Source organism: Schistocerca piceifrons, chromosome 1 (genome assembly GCF_021461385.2).
Source record: "Schistocerca piceifrons isolate TAMUIC-IGC-003096 chromosome 1, iqSchPice1.1, whole genome shotgun sequence".
Classification (NCBI taxonomy): domain Eukaryota; kingdom Metazoa; phylum Arthropoda; class Insecta; order Orthoptera; family Acrididae; genus Schistocerca; species Schistocerca piceifrons.
Genome location: NC_060138.1, coordinates 191,806,786 through 191,825,446, shown reverse-complemented (window position 1 = coordinate 191,825,446; position 18,661 = coordinate 191,806,786). Strand labels below are relative to the sequence as shown.

At 37.9% G+C, this 18,661-nt stretch overlaps 1 protein-coding gene across 2 annotated transcripts in view; it reads left to right on the top strand.

The window, feature by feature from the left end:
• LOC124788213 (cytoplasmic dynein 2 intermediate chain 1) overlaps positions 1 to 18,661 on the top strand; it is a 176,430-nt gene that overhangs the window by 140,977 nt on the left and 16,792 nt on the right. For both annotated transcript variants that reach the window (XM_047255396.1, XM_047255404.1), the window contains exon 18: positions 17,326 to 17,449. In XM_047255396.1, coding sequence (XP_047111352.1) covers positions 17,326 to 17,449 — 124 coding nt within the window. The remainder of the gene's footprint in view (positions 1 to 17,325; positions 17,450 to 18,661) is intronic.

Sequence of the window (18,661 nt, the reverse complement as noted above, 5' to 3'; positions counted from 1 at the left end):
AGTGATTGAGAAGGAAATGAGCCAGCCTATCCCCAATGTTATTCAATCTGTATATTGATCAAGCAGTAAAGGAAACTAAAGAAAACTTTGGAGCAGGAATTAAAATCCATGGAGAAGAAATAAAAACTTTGAGGTTTGCTGACGACATTGCAATTCTGTGAGAAACAGCAAAGGACCTGTAAGAGCAGCTGAAAAGAATGAACAGTGTCTTGAAAGGAGAATATAAGACGAACATGAACAAAAGTAAAATGAGGATAATGGAATGTAATCAAATTAAATCAGGTGTTGCTGAGGTAACTAGATTAGGAAATGAGACATTCAAAGTAGTAAATAACATATTTGGGGAGCAAAATAACTGAGTGTCGAAGTAGAGAGGATATAAAATGTCATCTGGCTATGTCAAAGAAAGGTTTTCTGAAGAAGAGAAATTTGTTAACACCAACTACAGATTTAAGTGCCAGGAAGCCTTCTCTGAAAAAATTTGTATGGAGTGTAGCCATGTACGCAAGTGAAACATGAATGATAAACAGTGGAGAAAAGAAGCTTTCAAAATGTGGTGCTACAGAGGAATGCTGAAGATTAGATGGGTGGATCACATAACTAAAGAGGAGGTACTGAATAGAATTGTGAATTGTGTTTTATTCATCTCATGATGTACATTTGCAATCCATTTGGTTTGCATACAAGAGACATGTTGGAAATTTATAATACAGTTACAATGATTTTTACACTAATAAATAATAGCACCACAATATATAATAATATTATGAGAATATTTCTTGGAATATGTAGCACATTGTATCCAGCTCAAATTTCCAGTTTTTCCTTCATGAATTCATCCACTGAGTAATAACCTTCCAGTGTCAGTACCTCATATAACTTTCTCTTAAATGAACCTGAATTCATCTGCATCAAGTTGTTTCCTTTTTAATTTATTAAAAATTTTCATTCCCATGTCTTTGGGCCCACAGTCTGAGGCAGCAGGTGGGGAGCATAAAATTTTCTTAGTTTCTAGTATCATGTGAATGAACAAAATGGTTTCCTTCAAATTTTTCATGTCTGGCATACAAAAATATAATAATCTCAATATGTTAGGTATGGCAGAGTTAATATTCTAAGTTTTCTAAATAATGGACGACATGGTTCTTTATGATTTGCAGCTTTTCATGTTTCAATGCAATAGTTCCCTGTTTTAGCAGCATCAGTTCTGCTTTCAGAGCATCAATGTCACTTTGGAAGAATATGAATAATTTCATCTTTAGAACATAGTACAGATGTTAATCGTACATTTTCATCACTTATTCAGTCGAGGCATGTCCACTGAATATCGTCATTTATAAATTTCAGATATGCATCTGCGCACTTCTCGTGTAACCAAAAGTTGCACTTAATGCACTGAATTCCTGTGACTACATGTTTTTTACATTTTCTGCACAAAGAACCATTTAATGTCAACTTATTTTGGAGCATCTTATCACCTCAAAATCCCACCAGTGCCTCTTGACACAGGAGAAGGGGAATTTGTGGCACAACTTAATTAGAAGAATGGATCAGATCGTAGGACACGTTCTGAGGCATTAGGGGATTACCAATTTAGTATTGGAAAGAAAAGTGGAGGGTAAAAATTGTAGAATGGGACTAAGAGATGAGTACACTAACCAGATTCAGGAGGATGTAGGTTGCAGTAGTCTCTCGAAGATGAAGAGGATCACACAGGAAAGAGTAGCATGGTGAGCTGCATCAAACCAGTCTATGGACGAAGACAACAACAAAAACAATTTTCATGTGTTCATAACACTTACTTGGCAGCATTTCTAATTTCAGAATATTCTCTATATCAAAATAAAATTGCAAATGATTGTTCTTTTATAATTTCCACTCATTCTATCTCAACATTTCTGTCTGCTCCATTGACCAGGACACTGGACTCGCATTCGGGAGGACGACGGTTCAATCCCGCATCCGGTCATCCTGATTTAGGTTTTCCGTGATTTCCCTAAATCGCTCCAGGCAAATGCCGGGATGGTTCCTTTCAAAGGGCACGGCCGACTTCCTTCCCCGTCTTTCCCTAATCCGATGAGACCGAAGACCTCGCTGTCTGGTCTCCTTCCCCAAAACAACCAACCAACCATTGACCAGGACAGTGCCTTTTTTTCACCTGTCGAAAATGGTCTAATTTTCATATTATCTTTCCACTTTAATAAACAGTTGTTCTGTCTCTAGCTATGCCTAAAACTCCTAATTTATCACACTCTTTGTCATATGTCCCTTTTAATTACCTCTTCACAGGCTACCTAGATACACTTCCTGAATGTACCTTTATCACATTGTTCTTATTTCATTAGTTGTCACTAGATCCAGTTTTTCAAGCATTACAAAAATCATAAAGTGTAGGCATTCATGCAGTGTCACGTCACTAAATGTGCATGATGAAGCAGCAAAACAATAAAAATTTGTGGAATCAAAATTCAGTTATATAGTTATTGCTATTTCTTTCTAAAACAGTACTCAACAACCAGTTACTCCATATTTTCTTCAATGAGGCTCATGCATTCCCATTTTTGTACACAGAAAATGGTTCTACAACACAAGAAGTGACAGGTGAAGAAAGTTTGGGCAAAATTAGATCAAGTTGGAAGTCTTTTGCATTTTTGCCCTTGTCTTAAGAAAGTCAAAATCAGGACTTCATCTGATAACTTTGTTCAGCTTATCTTTTGCTGCAACTTTCTCTTCTCCACAGGATGGTTGCGAAGATTTTCAATCTCTTCAGAAACTGCCAAAGATTCCACCAGTTGTATACCTGTGGCTTCCAGTTTAATTACTGCTGCAGGGAAGTTCACAAGATTTGATTTGATGTAAATCAGGTCTTGCTTCAAATCTGTTTTCTTGAATGCCACTTGCACATCTTTAATGAAGCTGCAGAAGTGGCTTCAAAGGTGTCTACAACCCAAAAACAACAAAAAAATCAGTAAGCTTTTACACAGAATGAAGCAAACAGGTGTTAACTTCAATAAATCTGCAGGAATTTGAGATTCCTTACTTATGTAACTCCATCAAACTTATCACAGTAAAAGATACCAGCATATATCCAGGTACCCCATTTGTTTACAATATTCATAGGGTGCAGTGGCAAAGCTAAAACTGGCTGTATATCTCTAAATGCTGAAACTGGCTGTATATCTCTAAACGCAGCAACATGGGCAGGCACTTACAAAAATACCTTCAATAGGAAAAAAGGTATTTGATTAATTAATGATGTCTGAACTATCAGACCTTTGTATTTTGTCAGTGTACTTACCTCCTTTGTGGAGCGTATCAATGTACTCACATTTTCATATTTTAGACGTACTGGTTCAGTTATGTGGTGTGGCACATGAGCTAAAAATGTAATGCGCTTTATGTTGGAATGAAATATTTTAATTACTGTCCTGCACTTTACCATATATGGGACAGCAATGCTCAATAACAGGATCTTTTTTATTTAAATTTGTTGGCCACAATATTCCTAAAAACTAATAAAAATATCAGATCATTGGTACATTTTAAAATAAGACATACAGTCTGCAAATATTTTAGCAAACATACCTCCCTTGGTTTGCAGGTAGAGGGGATAGAGCACACGAACTTTCAATTGGTGATGGATGTTGTGGAGAGATTTAGTTACCACCACTTCTCCCAGTGCTGAAAACATACATTTCATGCAAATAATCTGCTATAGTAAAAATGTCACATACAACTCAGAAGCATCAAAATAATGTGAAAAGACGTAATAAAGAAGCCCATGTTAAAGTATTGCATACTTTGAAGAAATGAATATGGAATTAAGTTAAACTTATGGGAACATTTACAAACAGCTAACTAGTGCAGAAATACCTTGATCATATAACATTAGTTACAGGCAACTTTAACCTACACAGTACAGACTGGGATGTCTATGTATTCACTGCAGTTCACACAGATAGACAGTACTGTGAAGTGCTTCATTACACATTTTCTGAGTACTTTCTTGAGCAGCTTCTTCAACAGCCCAAATGCAGCGGAAATATATTTGAACTTGTAGCTGCAAACAGACATGATTATATCAACAATGACAGTATAGTGATTATGGCGATGTCTTCATAGTGACAGTGGTTAGTAAAGTTGATAAATCCATCAAGAAAGCTAGGTGAGTTTTTATGCTGGAAAGAGCAGATAAGCAGTTACTACGGTATGTTGATGATTTTCACTTATGGACCGTCTGACAGCAACTGAATAAAACACAATTTTAGTGCCATACGCGTTTCGCCTTTATTTTCTGCAAGGCATCATCAGTGGCCTGTAATATGTACATATGTTAGCTATTTTATTTACATTTTTTGTCACTGTGCCTATAGGTTATAAACAGTTCTGGTGGTTGGTATTTCCTATTAAGTAGTAATGTTTTGAACTGTACTTACAGGTTGCGTAGACAGTTTCTTACATATTACGCTCCTGTTGCATTTTTGGTCTTATTCTTCTTCCTATGAGCGCCAATTTGCTGTTTTTTCTGCATTCCACAGCACTATGCACTGAACGCTTTTTTTAATGCAATGTTTTGGTTTCTGTTGCCGACTGTCAAATGTTTTTGCCAAAGATCGAATATTACTGCCAAACTTATGAGTGTAACACACACAAGCGCACACACAAATGCATACACGAACAGACCACTGATACTTCGATAGTTACACTCATAAGTTTGGCAGTAATATTCGATCTTTGGCAAAAACATTTGACAGTCGGCAACAGAAACCAAAACATTGCATTAAAAAAAGCGTTCAGTGCATAGTGCTGTGGAATGCAGAAAAAACAGCAAATTGGCGCTCATAGGAAGAAGAATAAGACCAAAAATGCAACAGGAGCGTAATATGTAAGAAACTGTCTACGCAACCTGTAAGTACAGTTCAAAACATTACTACTTAATAGGAAATACCAACCACCAGAACTGTTTATAACCTATAGGCACAGTGACAAAAAATGTAAATAAAATAGCTAACATATGTACATATTACAGGCCACTGATGATGCCTTGCAGAAAATAAAGGCGAAACGCGTATGGCACTAAAATTGTGTTTTATTCAGTTGCTGTCAGACGGTCCATAAGTGAAAATCATCAACATACCGTAGTATTACGCGCAACTGAGGAGGACAGGACCCAAAAATTGAAGATAAGCAGTTGTTTTTATCCTACTTGAACAATGAATGGACATCATTTATTTCAAATATGATGGGTGTAGAGGAGTTATGGGCAGTGTTTCAACTGATTGTAAATAATGCTCTGGAGACGTATGCTTTGAGTTAGTGGATTAAGGACAGAAAAAAATCCACTGTGGTTTGATAACAAAATTCAGAAAATGCTGACGAAACAAAGATTTTTATATTCTCAGTTCAAAAAATAATGTGGAAATGCTGACATGCAAAATCATACCCTGGCAAAAGTCATGCCAAGAACCCAAAAATATTCTAGTCTTACATAAAATCACTAAGCAGGTTACAGGCATTTATCCAGCCTCTCATCAACCAGATTGGTGTGGCAACAGAAAACAGTAAAAGGAAAGTTGAAATTTTAAATTAAACTTTTAAAAAATCATTCATGCAGGAGAATCTTACAGATGTACCATCATTTGACCATCACACAGACTCCCTGAATGGAGGACACAGAAGTTGGCATGCCTGGCATTCAGAAGCAACTGAAAGAGTTGAAAACACATAAGTTTCCAGGTCCAGATGAAATCCCAGTTCAGTTGTACAGTGAGCACTCTTTGAGTTTGGTCCCCTTACTTAGCTTGCATTTAATGCGAAGCTCTCACTCAGTGCAAAAGTGCAAGCAACTGGAAATAGCACAGATGCCCTGGGATATAATGATGGTAAAGGAGCAGACCCATTAAATTACAGATCAATATCCTTAGCATCTTCTTGCTGCAGAATTCTTGAGCATATCCTAAATTTGAGTATAATAAATTTCCTTGAGACAGAAAAGCTTCTGTCTACAGACCAGCATGGATTTAGAAAGCATCAGGCATGAGAAACTCAGTTTGCCCATTTCTTGCACAATATCCTTTGAACTATGGATAAAGAGCAACAGGCAGATTCCAAATTCCTAGATTTTCAGAAAGCATTTGACACTATTCCCCACTACGGACTGTCAATGAAGTAAGCATATGGAACAGATTCTCAGGTATGGGAGTGGCATGAAGACTTCTTAAGTAATAGAACCCAGTACATTGTCTATTGCTGTTTGGTGTGATGAATGACAACTTACTCTAGATGTAGAAGTATGTAACATGAGCAGGAAAAATAAATCAGTAGTGTTCAAAAACAATATTACTAGTATGCTGCTTTACACAGTCACTTCAATTAAATATCTGGCCATAGTGTTGCAAAGTTATAAGAAATGGAAGATAAGAGGTGCTTTTAGCACGTAAGGTCATCTGTAGGAAAGGAGAATGGTTGACTTCAGTTTATTGGGAGAATTCTAGGAAAGTGTACTATCTACAAGGGGGATGGCATATAGAACACTAGTGTGGTAGCCCATTCCTGAGTACTGCTCGAGTGTTTGGAATCCTCACCATGTAGGATTAATAGAAGACATCGAACCAATCACAGGCATGCTGCTGGATGTGGTACCAGCACATTCAAACAGTGTGGAAGTATTGTGGTAATACTTTTTGAACTCAAATGGGAATCTCTGTATGGAAAATGGCATTCTTTTTTGTGATACACTATTGAGGACATTTAGACAACCACCATTTGCAGCTGACTGCAGGACAATTCCACTACTGTCAACATACATTTTGCATAAGGGTCTTGCAGACAATAAAAGAGAAATTGGGGCTTGTATGGAGGTGTATAGGCAATCATTTGTGCCACACTCTATTTGTGAGTATAACAGGAAGGTGAATAGCTAGTAGTGGTACAAGATACACTCTGCCAAGCATTGTATGGTAGCTTGTGGCATACATTTATAGTTGTAAATGAAAAACTATTAGGTAATGAAGATAGGTAGTAGCCACAAACTCTACTGGTTGAAAATGTGGCACCTGAATATACTAAAATGTTTAGAATACACAATGTTTTTCTGTTTACAATTACTCATGCAGTCCTTCATCAAAGTAATTTGTAATTGTAGACTGATTTGGTTTTTGCAAAAACTTTGCAGAAAACTAGACGAGGCTGTCCTTCTCTGTCCACATTTAATTTTCCAACTATTAATATGTAATATATTGACGCACACAGTCAGTAATTTTGTTTGCAAAGGCCCACATGTTTAACGTTTCTGAGGCCTTTCAAATTTTGCGCCCACATGTTTAATGTTTCCAAGTCCTTTCAAATTTCATCCAACACCTAAGTGGCAAAATAAGAATTTATATGAACGCTGAAGCAAGTTTAAGTTCATAAAATTAATTTTTACATTCTTGGAAGGAAATCAATCAAGTCATAGATATTCTTGGAAGTATTTTACAAGATAAAATCACTGCAGCTCCCTGATGCGGTGTCAAAAATAAATTACTTTTGGATATTTTTAAATGTGTGCTCATGGAAACTCACTTTCATGCCTGTGCATATGGTGTTATTGTCATTGTGGTCTTCAGTCCATAGACTGGTTTGATTCAGTTCTCCATGCTACTCTATCCTGTACAAACCTCTCCATCTCGATTATCTACTGCAAGCTTTTGAATCTGCTTACTGTATTCATCTCTTGGTCTCCCTCTACAATTTTTATCCCCCATCTTTCCCTCCAGTACTAAATTGGTGATCTGTTAATGCCTCAGAATGTGTCCTACTGTTTCCTTCTTCTAGTCAGGTTATGCCATAAATTTCTTTTCTCCAAAATTCTATTCATTATCTCCTCATAAGCTGCATGATCTACCCATCTAATCTTCAGCATTCTTCTGTAGCACCACATTTTGAAAGCTTCTATTCTCTTCCTGTCCAAACTATTCATCGTCCATGTTTCACTTCCATACATGGCTACACTCCATACAAATACTTTCAGAAACGACTTCCTGACACTTATATCTATACTTGATGTTAACAAATTTCTCTTCTTCAGAAACGTTTTCCTTGCCGTTGTCAGTCTACATTTCATATCCTCTCTACTTTGACCATCATCAGTTATTTTGCTCCCCAACTAATAAAACTCATTTACTATGTTAAGTGTCTCATTTCCTAATCTAATTCCCTCAGCATAACCTGGTTTCATTCTACTACATCCCATTATCCTCATTTTGCTTTTGCTGATGTTCCTCTTATATCCTCCTTACCAGACAGTGTCCATTCTGTTCAACTACTCTTCCAGGTCCTTTGCTGTCTCTGACAGAATTACAATGTCATTGCAAACCTCATAGTTTTTCTTTCTTCTCCATGGATTTTAATTCCTGCTCCAAATTTTTCTTTTGTTTCCTTTAATGCTTAAACTCAATGTACAGATTGAATGAAATTGGGGATAGGCTACAACCCTGTCACACTCCCTTCCCAACCACTGCTTCCCTTTCATGCCCCTTGACACTTATAACTGCCTTCTGGTTTCTGTACACATTGTAAATAGCCTTTTTCTCCCTGTATTTTACCCCTGCCACCTTCAAAATTTGAAAGAGAGTGTTCCAGCCAACATTGTAAAAAGCTTTCTCTAAGTCTACAAATGCTAGAAACATGGGTTTGCCTTTCCTTAATCTATCTTCTAAGATATGTCGTAGGGTCAGTATTTCCTCACCTGTTCCATCATTTCTATGGAATCCAAACTGATCTTTCCCAAGGTCAGCTTCTACCAGTTTTTCCATTCATCTGTAAAGAATACTCATTAGTATTTTGCAACCATGACTTATTAAACTGGTAGTTCACATCTGTCAACACCTGCTTTCTTTGGGATTGGAATTATTATATTCTTCTTCGAGTCTGAGGGTATTTTGCCTGTCTCATACATCTTGCTCACCAGATGGTAGACTTTTGTCAGGACTGGCTCTCCCAAGGCTGTCAGTAGTTCTAATGGAATGTTGTCTACTCCCGGGGCCTTGTTTCGACTCAGGTCTTTCAGTGCTCTGTCAAACTCTTCACACAGTATCTTATCTCAAATTTCATCTACATCCTCTTCCATTTCCATAATATTGTCCTCAAGTACATTTCCCTTGTAGAGACCCTCTATATACTCCTTCCACCTTTCAGATTTCCCTTCTTTGCTTAGAACTGGGTTTCCATCTGAGCTCTTGATATTCATACAAGTGGTTCTCTTATCTCCAAAGGCCTCTTTAATTTTCGTGTAAGCAGTATCTATCTTACCCCTAGTGATATATACCTCTACATTCTCACATTTGTCCTCTAGCCATCCCTACTTAGCTAATTTGCACTTCCTGTTGATCTCATTTTTTAGAAGTTTGTATTCCTTTCTGCCTACTTCATTTACTGCATTTTTATATTTTCTCCTTTCATCAATTAAATTCAATATTTCTTCAGTTGCCCAGGATTTCTGCTAGCTCTTGTCTTTTTACCTACTTGATCCTTTGCTGCCTTCACTATTTCATCACTCAACACTACCCATTCTTCTTCCATTGTATTTCTTTTCCCCATTCCTGCTCAATGTACAAATTGAACAATATCAGGGATAGGCTACAACCCTCTCTCACACCCTTCTTAGCCACTCCTTCCCTTACATGCCAATCAACGCTCATGACTGCCTTCTGGCTTATGTACAAATTGTAAATAGCCTTTCTCTCCTTGTATTTTATCATACCTCTCTAGAATTTAAAATAGGGTATTCCAGTCAAATCTGTCAAAAGCTTTCTCTTAGTCTACAAATGCTATAAAAGTGGGTTTGCCATTCCTTAACTTGTCTTTTATGATAAGTTACAGGGTCAGTATTTCTTTGTATATTCCTACATTTCTCTAGAATCTAAACTGATCTTTCCCGAGTTCAGATTTTGTCAGTTTTTCCATTCTCTTGTAAAGAATTCATATTAGTATTTTGCAGCCATGGCTTATTAATCTTATAGTTTGGTAATATTCACAACTGTTACCACTTTTTTTTTTTTTTTTAAAAAAAGTTGTAGTTATTATATTCTTCTTGTAGCCTGAGGGTATTTCGCTTGTCTCATACATCTTGCTCACCAGATGGAAGAATTTCGACGTGGCTGGCTCCCCCTAGGCTATCAGTAGTTCTAACACAATGTTGTCTACCCTTGGTGCCTTTTTTTGACTTGGGTCTCTCAGACCTCTGTCAAATTCTTCATGCACTTTCATATCTCCCGGCACATCTTCATCCACCTCCTCTTCCATTTTGATAATACTGTCCGCAAGTATATCTCCCTTGTATAGACCCTCTACACACTGCTCCACCTGTCTGCTTTCCCTTCATTGCTTCAGGCCAACGGCCTTGCCACAGTGGTAACATCGGTTCCCGTCAGATCTCCAAATTTAAGTGCTGACGGGCTGGGCTAGCACTTGGATGGGGATACTATCCGGTCTGCCGAGCACTGTTGGCAAGCAGTTTGCACTCAGCCCTTGTGAGGCAAACTGAGGAGCTACTTGATTGAGAAGTAGCAGCTCCAGCCTCATAAACTGACACACAGCTGGGAGAGCGGTGGGCTGACAATGACATGGCAGCCAGTAAGTCCCATTGGGCCTTCCAAAGCCTTTCCGGATGGAGTATTTTTTCATTGCTTAGGACTGGTTTTCCATATGAGTTCTTGATATTCGTACAAGTGGTCCTCTTTTCCCAAAAGGTCTCTTTAATTTTTCTGTAGGTGGCCTGTATCTTGCCCCTAGTGATATATCCTTCTAAATCCTTAAGTTTGTCCTCTAGCCATTCCTGCTTAGCCATTTTATAGAAATTTGCATTCCTTTCCACCTGCTTCATTTATTTTTATTATCTCCTTTCATCAGATAAATTCAGTATCTCTTGTGTTATACTAGGATCTCTACTAGCCCTCATCTTTGTACTTAGTTGATCCTCTGCTGCATTCACTATTTCATCTCTCAAAGCTATCCAATCTCCTCCTACTGTATTCTTTTCCCCTGTTCTTGTCAACTGTTTCTTAATACACCCTCTGAAACCCTCTGCAACCTCTGGTTCTTTCAGTTTATGCAGGTCCCATTTCCTTAAATTCCTATCTTTTTTCCATACCTTCAGTTTTAATCTACAGTTTATAACCAATAAATTGTGGTCAGAATCCACATCTGTACCTGGAAATGTCTCACAATTCAAAACTCGATTCCAAAATCTCTGTCTTACTATTATATATTCAATCTGAACCTTCCATTGTCTCCAGGTCTCTTCCACATATACAACCTTTTTCATGTTTCTTAAACCAAGTCTTAGCAACGATTAAATTATGCTCTGTGCAAAATTGTACCAGGCGGCTTCCTCTTTCATTCCTTTTCGCCACTCCATATTCACCTGCTATTTTTCCTTCTCTTCCTTTTCCTACTATCAAATTCCAGTCCCCCATGACTATTAAAGTTTCATCTCCCTTAACTATTGAGTCCCATGGCGCTCAGAGCCATTTGAACCATTTGAACTAGTGTGGTGGGTGTAGGCTTCGAGTTCATCTTGGTTACAATAACGCATTCACTGTGCTGTTCATAGTCACTTATGCATGTTCCTATTTTTTAAATTCATTATGAAGCGTGCCTCAGTGATACAGATGGCCTTACCGTAGGTGCAACCACAACAGAGGGGTATCTGTTGAGAGGCCAGACAAACATGTGGTTCGTGAAGAGGGGCAGCAGCCTTTTCAGTAGTTTCAGGGGCACAGTCTGGATGATTGACTGATCTGGCCTTGTAACACTAACCAAAATGGCCTTGCTGTGCTGGTGCTGCGAACAGCTGAAAGCAAGGGGAAACTACAGCCGTAATTTTTCCCGAGGGCATGCAGCTTTACTGTATGGTTAAATGATGATGGCGTCCTGTTGGGTAAAATATTCCGGAGGTAAAATAGTCCCCCATTCGGATCTCCGGGTGGGGACTACTCAAAAGGATGTCATTATCAGGAAAAAGAAAACTAGCGCTTTACGGACCGGAGCGTGGAATGTCAGATCCCTTAATCGGGCAGGTAGGTTAGAAAATTTAAAAAGGGAAATGGATAGGTTAAAGTTAGATATAGGGGGAATTAGTGAAGTTCGGTGGCAGGAGGAGCAAGACATTTGGTCAGGTGAATATAGGGTTATAAATACAAAATCAAATAGGGGTAATGCAGGAGTAGGTTTAATAATGAATAAAAAAATAGGAGTGCGAGTAAGCTACTACAAACTGCATAGTGAACGCATTATAGTGACCAAGATAGACACGAAGCCCATGCCTACTACAGTAGTACAAGTTTATATGCCAACTAGCTCTGCAGATGATGAAGAAATTGATGAAATGTATGATGAGATAAAAGAAATTATTCAGGTAGTGAAGGGAGACGAAAATTTAATAGTCATGGGTGACTGGAATTCGAGAGTAGGAAATGGGAGAGAAGGAAACATAGTAGGTGAATATGGATTGGGGGTAAGAAATGAAAGAGGAAGCTGGCTGGTAGAGTTTTGCACAGAGCATAACTTAATCATAGCTAACACTTGGTTCAAGAATCATGAAAGAAGGTTGTATACATGGAAGAATCCTGGAGATACTAGAAGGTATCTGATAGATTATATAATGGTAAGACAGAGATTTAGGAACCAGGTTTTAAATTGTAAGACTTTCCAGGAGCAGATGTGGACTCTGACCACAAATCTATTGGTTATGAACTGTAGATTAAAACTGAAGAAACTGCAAAAAGGTGGGAATTTAAGGAGATGGGACCTGGATTAACTGACTAAACCAGAGGTTTCACAGAGTTACAGGGAGAGCATAAGCGAACAATTGACAGGAATGGGGGAAAGAGGTGCAGTAGAAGAAGAATGGGTAGCTCTGAGGGATGAAGTAGTGAAGGCAACAGAGGATCAAGTAGGTATAAAGACAAGGGCTAATAGAAATCCTTGGCTAACAGAAGAAATATTGAATTTAATTGATGAAAGCAGAAAATATAAAAATGCAGTAAATGAAGCAGGCAAAAAGGAATACAAACATCTCAAAAATGAGATCGACAGGAAGTGCAAAATGGCTAAACAGGGATGGCTAGAGGACAAATGTAAGGATGTAGAGGCATATATCACTAGGGGTAAGATAGATACTGCCTACAGGAAAATTAAAGAGACCTTTGGAGATAAGAGAACCACTTGTATGAATATCAAGAGCTCAGACGGAAACCCAGTTCTAAGCAAAGAAGGGAAAGCAGAAAGGTGGAAGGAGTATATAGAGGGTCTATACAAGGGCGATGTACTTGAGGACAATATTATGGAAATGGAAGAGGATGTAGATGAAGAAGAAATGGGAGATAAGATACTGCGTGAAGAGTTTGACAGAGCACTGAAAGACCTGAGTCGAAAAAAGGCCCCGGGAGTAGGCAACATTCCATTAGAACTACTGACGTCCTTGGGAGAGCCAGTCCTGAAAAAACTCTACCATCTGGTGAGCAAGATGTATGAGACAGGCAAAATACCCTCAGACTTCAAGAAGAATGTAATAATTCCAGTCCCAAAGAAAGCAGGTGTTGACAGATGTGAAAATTACCGAACTATCAGTTTAATAAGTCACAGCTGCAAAATACTAACACGAATTCTTTACAGATGAATGGAAAAACTGGTAGAAGCAGATCTCAGGGAAGATCAGTTTGGATTCCGTAGAAATATTGGAACACGTGAGGCAATACTGACCTTACGACTTGTCTTAGAAGAAAGATTAAGGAAGGCAAACCTACATTTCTAGCATTTGTAGACTTAGAGAAAGCTTTTGACAATGTTGACTGGAATACTCTCTTTCAAATTCTAAAGTTGGCAGGGGTAAAATACAGGGAGCGAAAGGCTATTTACAATTTGTACAGAAACCAAATGGCAGTTATAAGAGTCGAGGGGCATGAAAGGGAAGCAGTGGTTGGGAAGGAAGTGAGACAGGTGTGTAGCCTCTCCCCGATGTTATTCAATCTGTATATTGAGCAAGCAGTAAAGGAAACAAAAGAAAAATTTGGAGTAAGTATTCAAATCCATGGAGAAGAAATAAAAACTTTGAGTTTCGCCGATGACATTGTAATTCTGTCAGAGACAGTAAAGGACTTGGAAGAGCAGTTGAACGGAATGGACAGTGTCTTGAAAGGAGGATATAAGATGAACATCAACAAAAGCATGACGAGGATAATGGAATGTAGTCGAATTAAGTCGGGTGATGCTGAGGGAATTAGATTAGGAAATGAGACATTTAAAGTAGTAAAGGAGTTTTACTATTTGGGGAGCAAAATAACTGATGATGGTTGAAGTAGAGAAGATATAAAATGTAGACTGGGAATAGCAAGCAAAGCGTTTCTAAAGAAGAGAAATTTGTTAACATCGAGTATAGATTTATGTGTCAGGAAGTCGTTTCTGAAGTATTTGTATGGAGTGTAGCCAGGTATGGAAGTGAAACGTGGACGATAAATAATTTAGACAAGAAGAGAATAGAAGCTTTCGAGATGTGGTGCTACAGAAGAATGCTGAAGATTAGATGGGTAGATCACATAACTAATGATGAAGTACTGAATAGAATTGGGGAGAAGGGGAGTTTGTGGCACAACTTGACAAGAAGACGGGACCGGTTAGTAGGACATGTTCTGAGGCATCAAGGGGTCACAGATGTAGCATTGGAGGGCAGTGTGGAGGGTAAAAATTGTAGAGGGAGACCAAGAGATGAATACACTAAGCAGCTGCATAAGGATGTAGGTTGCAGTAAGTACTGGGAGATGAAGAAGCTTGCACAGGATAGGGTAGCATGGAGAGCTGCATCAAATCAGTCTCAGGACTGAAGACCACAACAACAACAACAATGAAGCCTATTCCTGCGTTACCCCTGTGTGGTTTTGTACTTATAACCATGTATTCACCTGACCAGAAGTCCTGTTCCTCCTCTGACAGAATTTCAGTAACTCCCACTATATCTAACTTTAACCTACCCATTTCTCTTTTTAAATTTTCTAACCTACCTGCCTGATGTGAAGTTCTTTTTGTGTAAAGTAGTTGGGTCTGGGGTATCATATTTCGGGTGTTTTTCTAAAAATGATTTTAATGCAATATTTGCCAGTTTTGCAAATAGTATGTTTACTCCTGCCAAAGCATCACATAGATCCATGAAAATGGATTTTGCATTTGCTTAGTTGGTATTATACTAATAAATGATTTCATGTTTAGAACTTTGTGTCTTTTCATGGCTTCATCTTTGCAGTATGACACGTGGAAGCTACTTGCTGATCTACTTAAAACTTTTTTGAGCATGTGATCTGCAAACAAAATATAGCTTATATCAGTATTATATTTTTATGCACACATGTTCTAGGCTTAATAAAGATTAAACAAAATAGCACGATATTGTGTACAAGTGGTTTGGAAAAATATTCTTTAAAATACACTACTGTCTGGTAATAATAAGGCAAATACACAGTTATTTACATCCTTAATGCAACAGTCTCAGTAAATGACAACACTGTCCATTCTTAGAAATTCATTTCCCTCAATCCATTTTGACACAAGGTCTCTTATTACAGCCCTCATAACAGCTATAACTAAACTTTTTAATTTGACACAAATATATCAAGTACCTGTGTTCATTACATCCCGGGCAGTACAGAATTCAGGCGTTTTTCTTTGGCAGCAAAAATTAAAAGTGTTTCTGTGTTGACTGACTTTCTAAAACAAATGTAAGAAGAAAATGGTTTAGTGATAAGTTGTTGCCATATTTACACACTTTTCTGTGAAGCAACATCCTGCTCATGATTGCTTAAATTTTTCGCTTCTAAAGTTGAAATTTCATGTTGAGCTCACCTCAGAGGCAATTTCAGATAGAGGGTAAGGAGCAGGGGAGAGTAGTGCATTGGAAGGAGTATTTGTGATAAGATCGACTAAATTTAACATAGTGTGCCACCATTTTGAGAAGGTAGGAAGAAAAAAATGACAAGGTAAAGTTAATAGAGGAAAATGAGGTGAATAAATTAAAAATAACAAGAAATGAAAACGTACTAACCAAAGAAACATTCATTAACAGCATATCTCATTATTGTGCCTTCTGTGCCCTTAAGGTTGACCTACACTGAATTGGGTGTTGAATGTGCCTGGTGTAATATGAAATTATTTTGAAAGCTACTGCATGTGTTCATGATTTTTCAATGAAACCACTCCCCAGGAATTACAATATCATCAAAAAAGCTACCAGAGCATGACTTAATATTGAGTAACAGACACTGTAACTGGCAGGTGAAGGTAGTTATAAACAATTCCAATGCTATGGTCTTAAGCTATCAGACAATTATCAGCTCATTGAATTAATTGTGTCTTCAAATAATTTTGTACTGATAAAATTATGTCAAGTGCCAATTGTAAAGCAAGTTGGAGGAAGAAAATGAAGGTCTATTTTCCCATGAATTTGCTGCATAAGCTCCATTGAACTCAGGGGGAGTTCATCATAAAAATCTCTTTGATATCTTCACTCAAGCATGTAGAATCCTGCAAAAGACCAAGTGGGGCAATGTAAGTAGTGTCTACAATGGTTGCCTATGTACAGTTTGAGCATATGCACAATGAAGTCCAGTGAGATTATTACAGTTGTGTGCATATTTTTAAAAATCTCCTTAGTAATATACAAAGTTTTCTGTGTTTGTAATTATTAGTAGATTACCCATCCTATCTTAATTATGCTGACCAACACTGAAGTTCAACATTAATCTTGAAGTTTGTAGGTAAGAGTGTTGGGCCACATACACAATAAATTTTAAACACCACATATTCACTCTTCTGAGTCACAATATAATGTTAACAGCATGCAAAATTAGTTCATGCATAGTTTACAAAAATAACAGTTTTAACAAAAATAACAAATTGCCAGTTTATTTTACAGTAGACACTGGGAACAGTTATGTTAAAGATATGCCTTTATTGTTACATCTGGACTTGTTGGTTTTAGTTCTCATTTATTCTCCTCAACAGTAACTAAGACCTCCATGCAAATACACATTTTTTTGTCCTCAGAATTGTGAATTTATTCTCTTATTCAAGTTTGCATTACAATAAAACATGAATTCTAATATAATTGTATCTGGTATCATATTACTGCAATAGAGGAGTATACAAAGGTGTACATTTTTTGAACACTACATCTGTTGCTCATTACTGTACTCTTTTTTAAGTATTTAGTTGGCCATATCCTGTGATTAGTGTTCCATATTACTACACAATCCTTAAATTTATAAATGCACTATTTATATTGTTTCTGTTTATTAGGATACAAGTTTGGGATCTGAATGTAAGCGATGTGTCACCAGTTCATTCTGTCTGCTGTGAAAAAACAGCAACATCTATGAGGCTTTCACCAAGGCATATTAATGGAAGAGAAATTCCGACACTAGTAAGTATGTAACTGTAGTCACAATTGGTATATTACTATTTTTTTCCTTCAGAAATGTCAGATTCTGATGTTAAGGCAATAGATTATATCACCAGCACTACTGGTAAACTTGATCTGAATGTGGTCTATTTTCTGGCCAAGAACCTGCATATTTAATGTCACACACAAAGAAATGTTATGGAGAACAACACTATAATGTCCATGGTCTAGCCCATAGCAGCAGTGCACTGAGATTGTCTAAAGAGTAAAACAAAAATAACCAAATGAGAACACAAAGTCCATCAACCATAGGATCAGTAAATGCCATATACTCGTATAACTGCCCGAAGTCTGAGTACAGTGATAGTAGCATTGCACAACCCAGTTAGTGATGATGACTTGGCATAGATAAGGACCAGATAATGAGAAGTGGCTGTGGGTCACATTATTTGCATGGTACAAGGACTCAAATCACCCATGTCAAATGGCACTACCATGGTCATGGCCCCAGTACCTGGTGGTACTTACTACTTGTGTGGCATCCTCATTTTGTGTATTGACTGCCTTCTGTACAATTTTCATGTTTTGTTGAAATCCTCTTCATGCTGTGGTCCTAAATCCTTCCCCTTATCACTGGCACTTTGGCCAGATACGGCCAGCCTTGTATTAACTTATTGAGGGGTATATATAAGTGCCAGCAGTTCTCTGGCAATGTCTTGGGTTGTAGAGCTTCTCTTTTGAAGTGCTGCTATTAGATGTGGCATTGTTGTTTGACCAGAGCTGTGGGTCATATCACTGCTTTGGTTCATGAAAACTGTGTTAGCACCTGCTCTAAGATGGCCTTCATGTTGGCCAGTCGTGACAGCTGGGGAGGTGCACTTGGTGCCCCTGGCTATTGCCTCCCATATGCTGAAGATGGACCACATACCCTTCAGTCATCCTAGTACTCAGTGATGTGTGTGTGCCCATGCTGCAGCAGCTATGATAGTGACATCAGGTGGCCACAGCATTTGGGTGCATGGCTTGTGATTGTGGAGGATATCTGTTGACTGTTGATTGGCATTGTGCTGTACATAGTGAAAAATAGTGTGTTCCATGCCTCAGTTGAGAACTCTCGCATGGTCCTTGTCACCTACTGCTTAAAACTAAATATCATTCTCAATGCTTTGCCATTTTAAGATGGCTGGAGACCATCACTATGAGGTGTGTAATGCCATTTCAAGTGCAGAAATG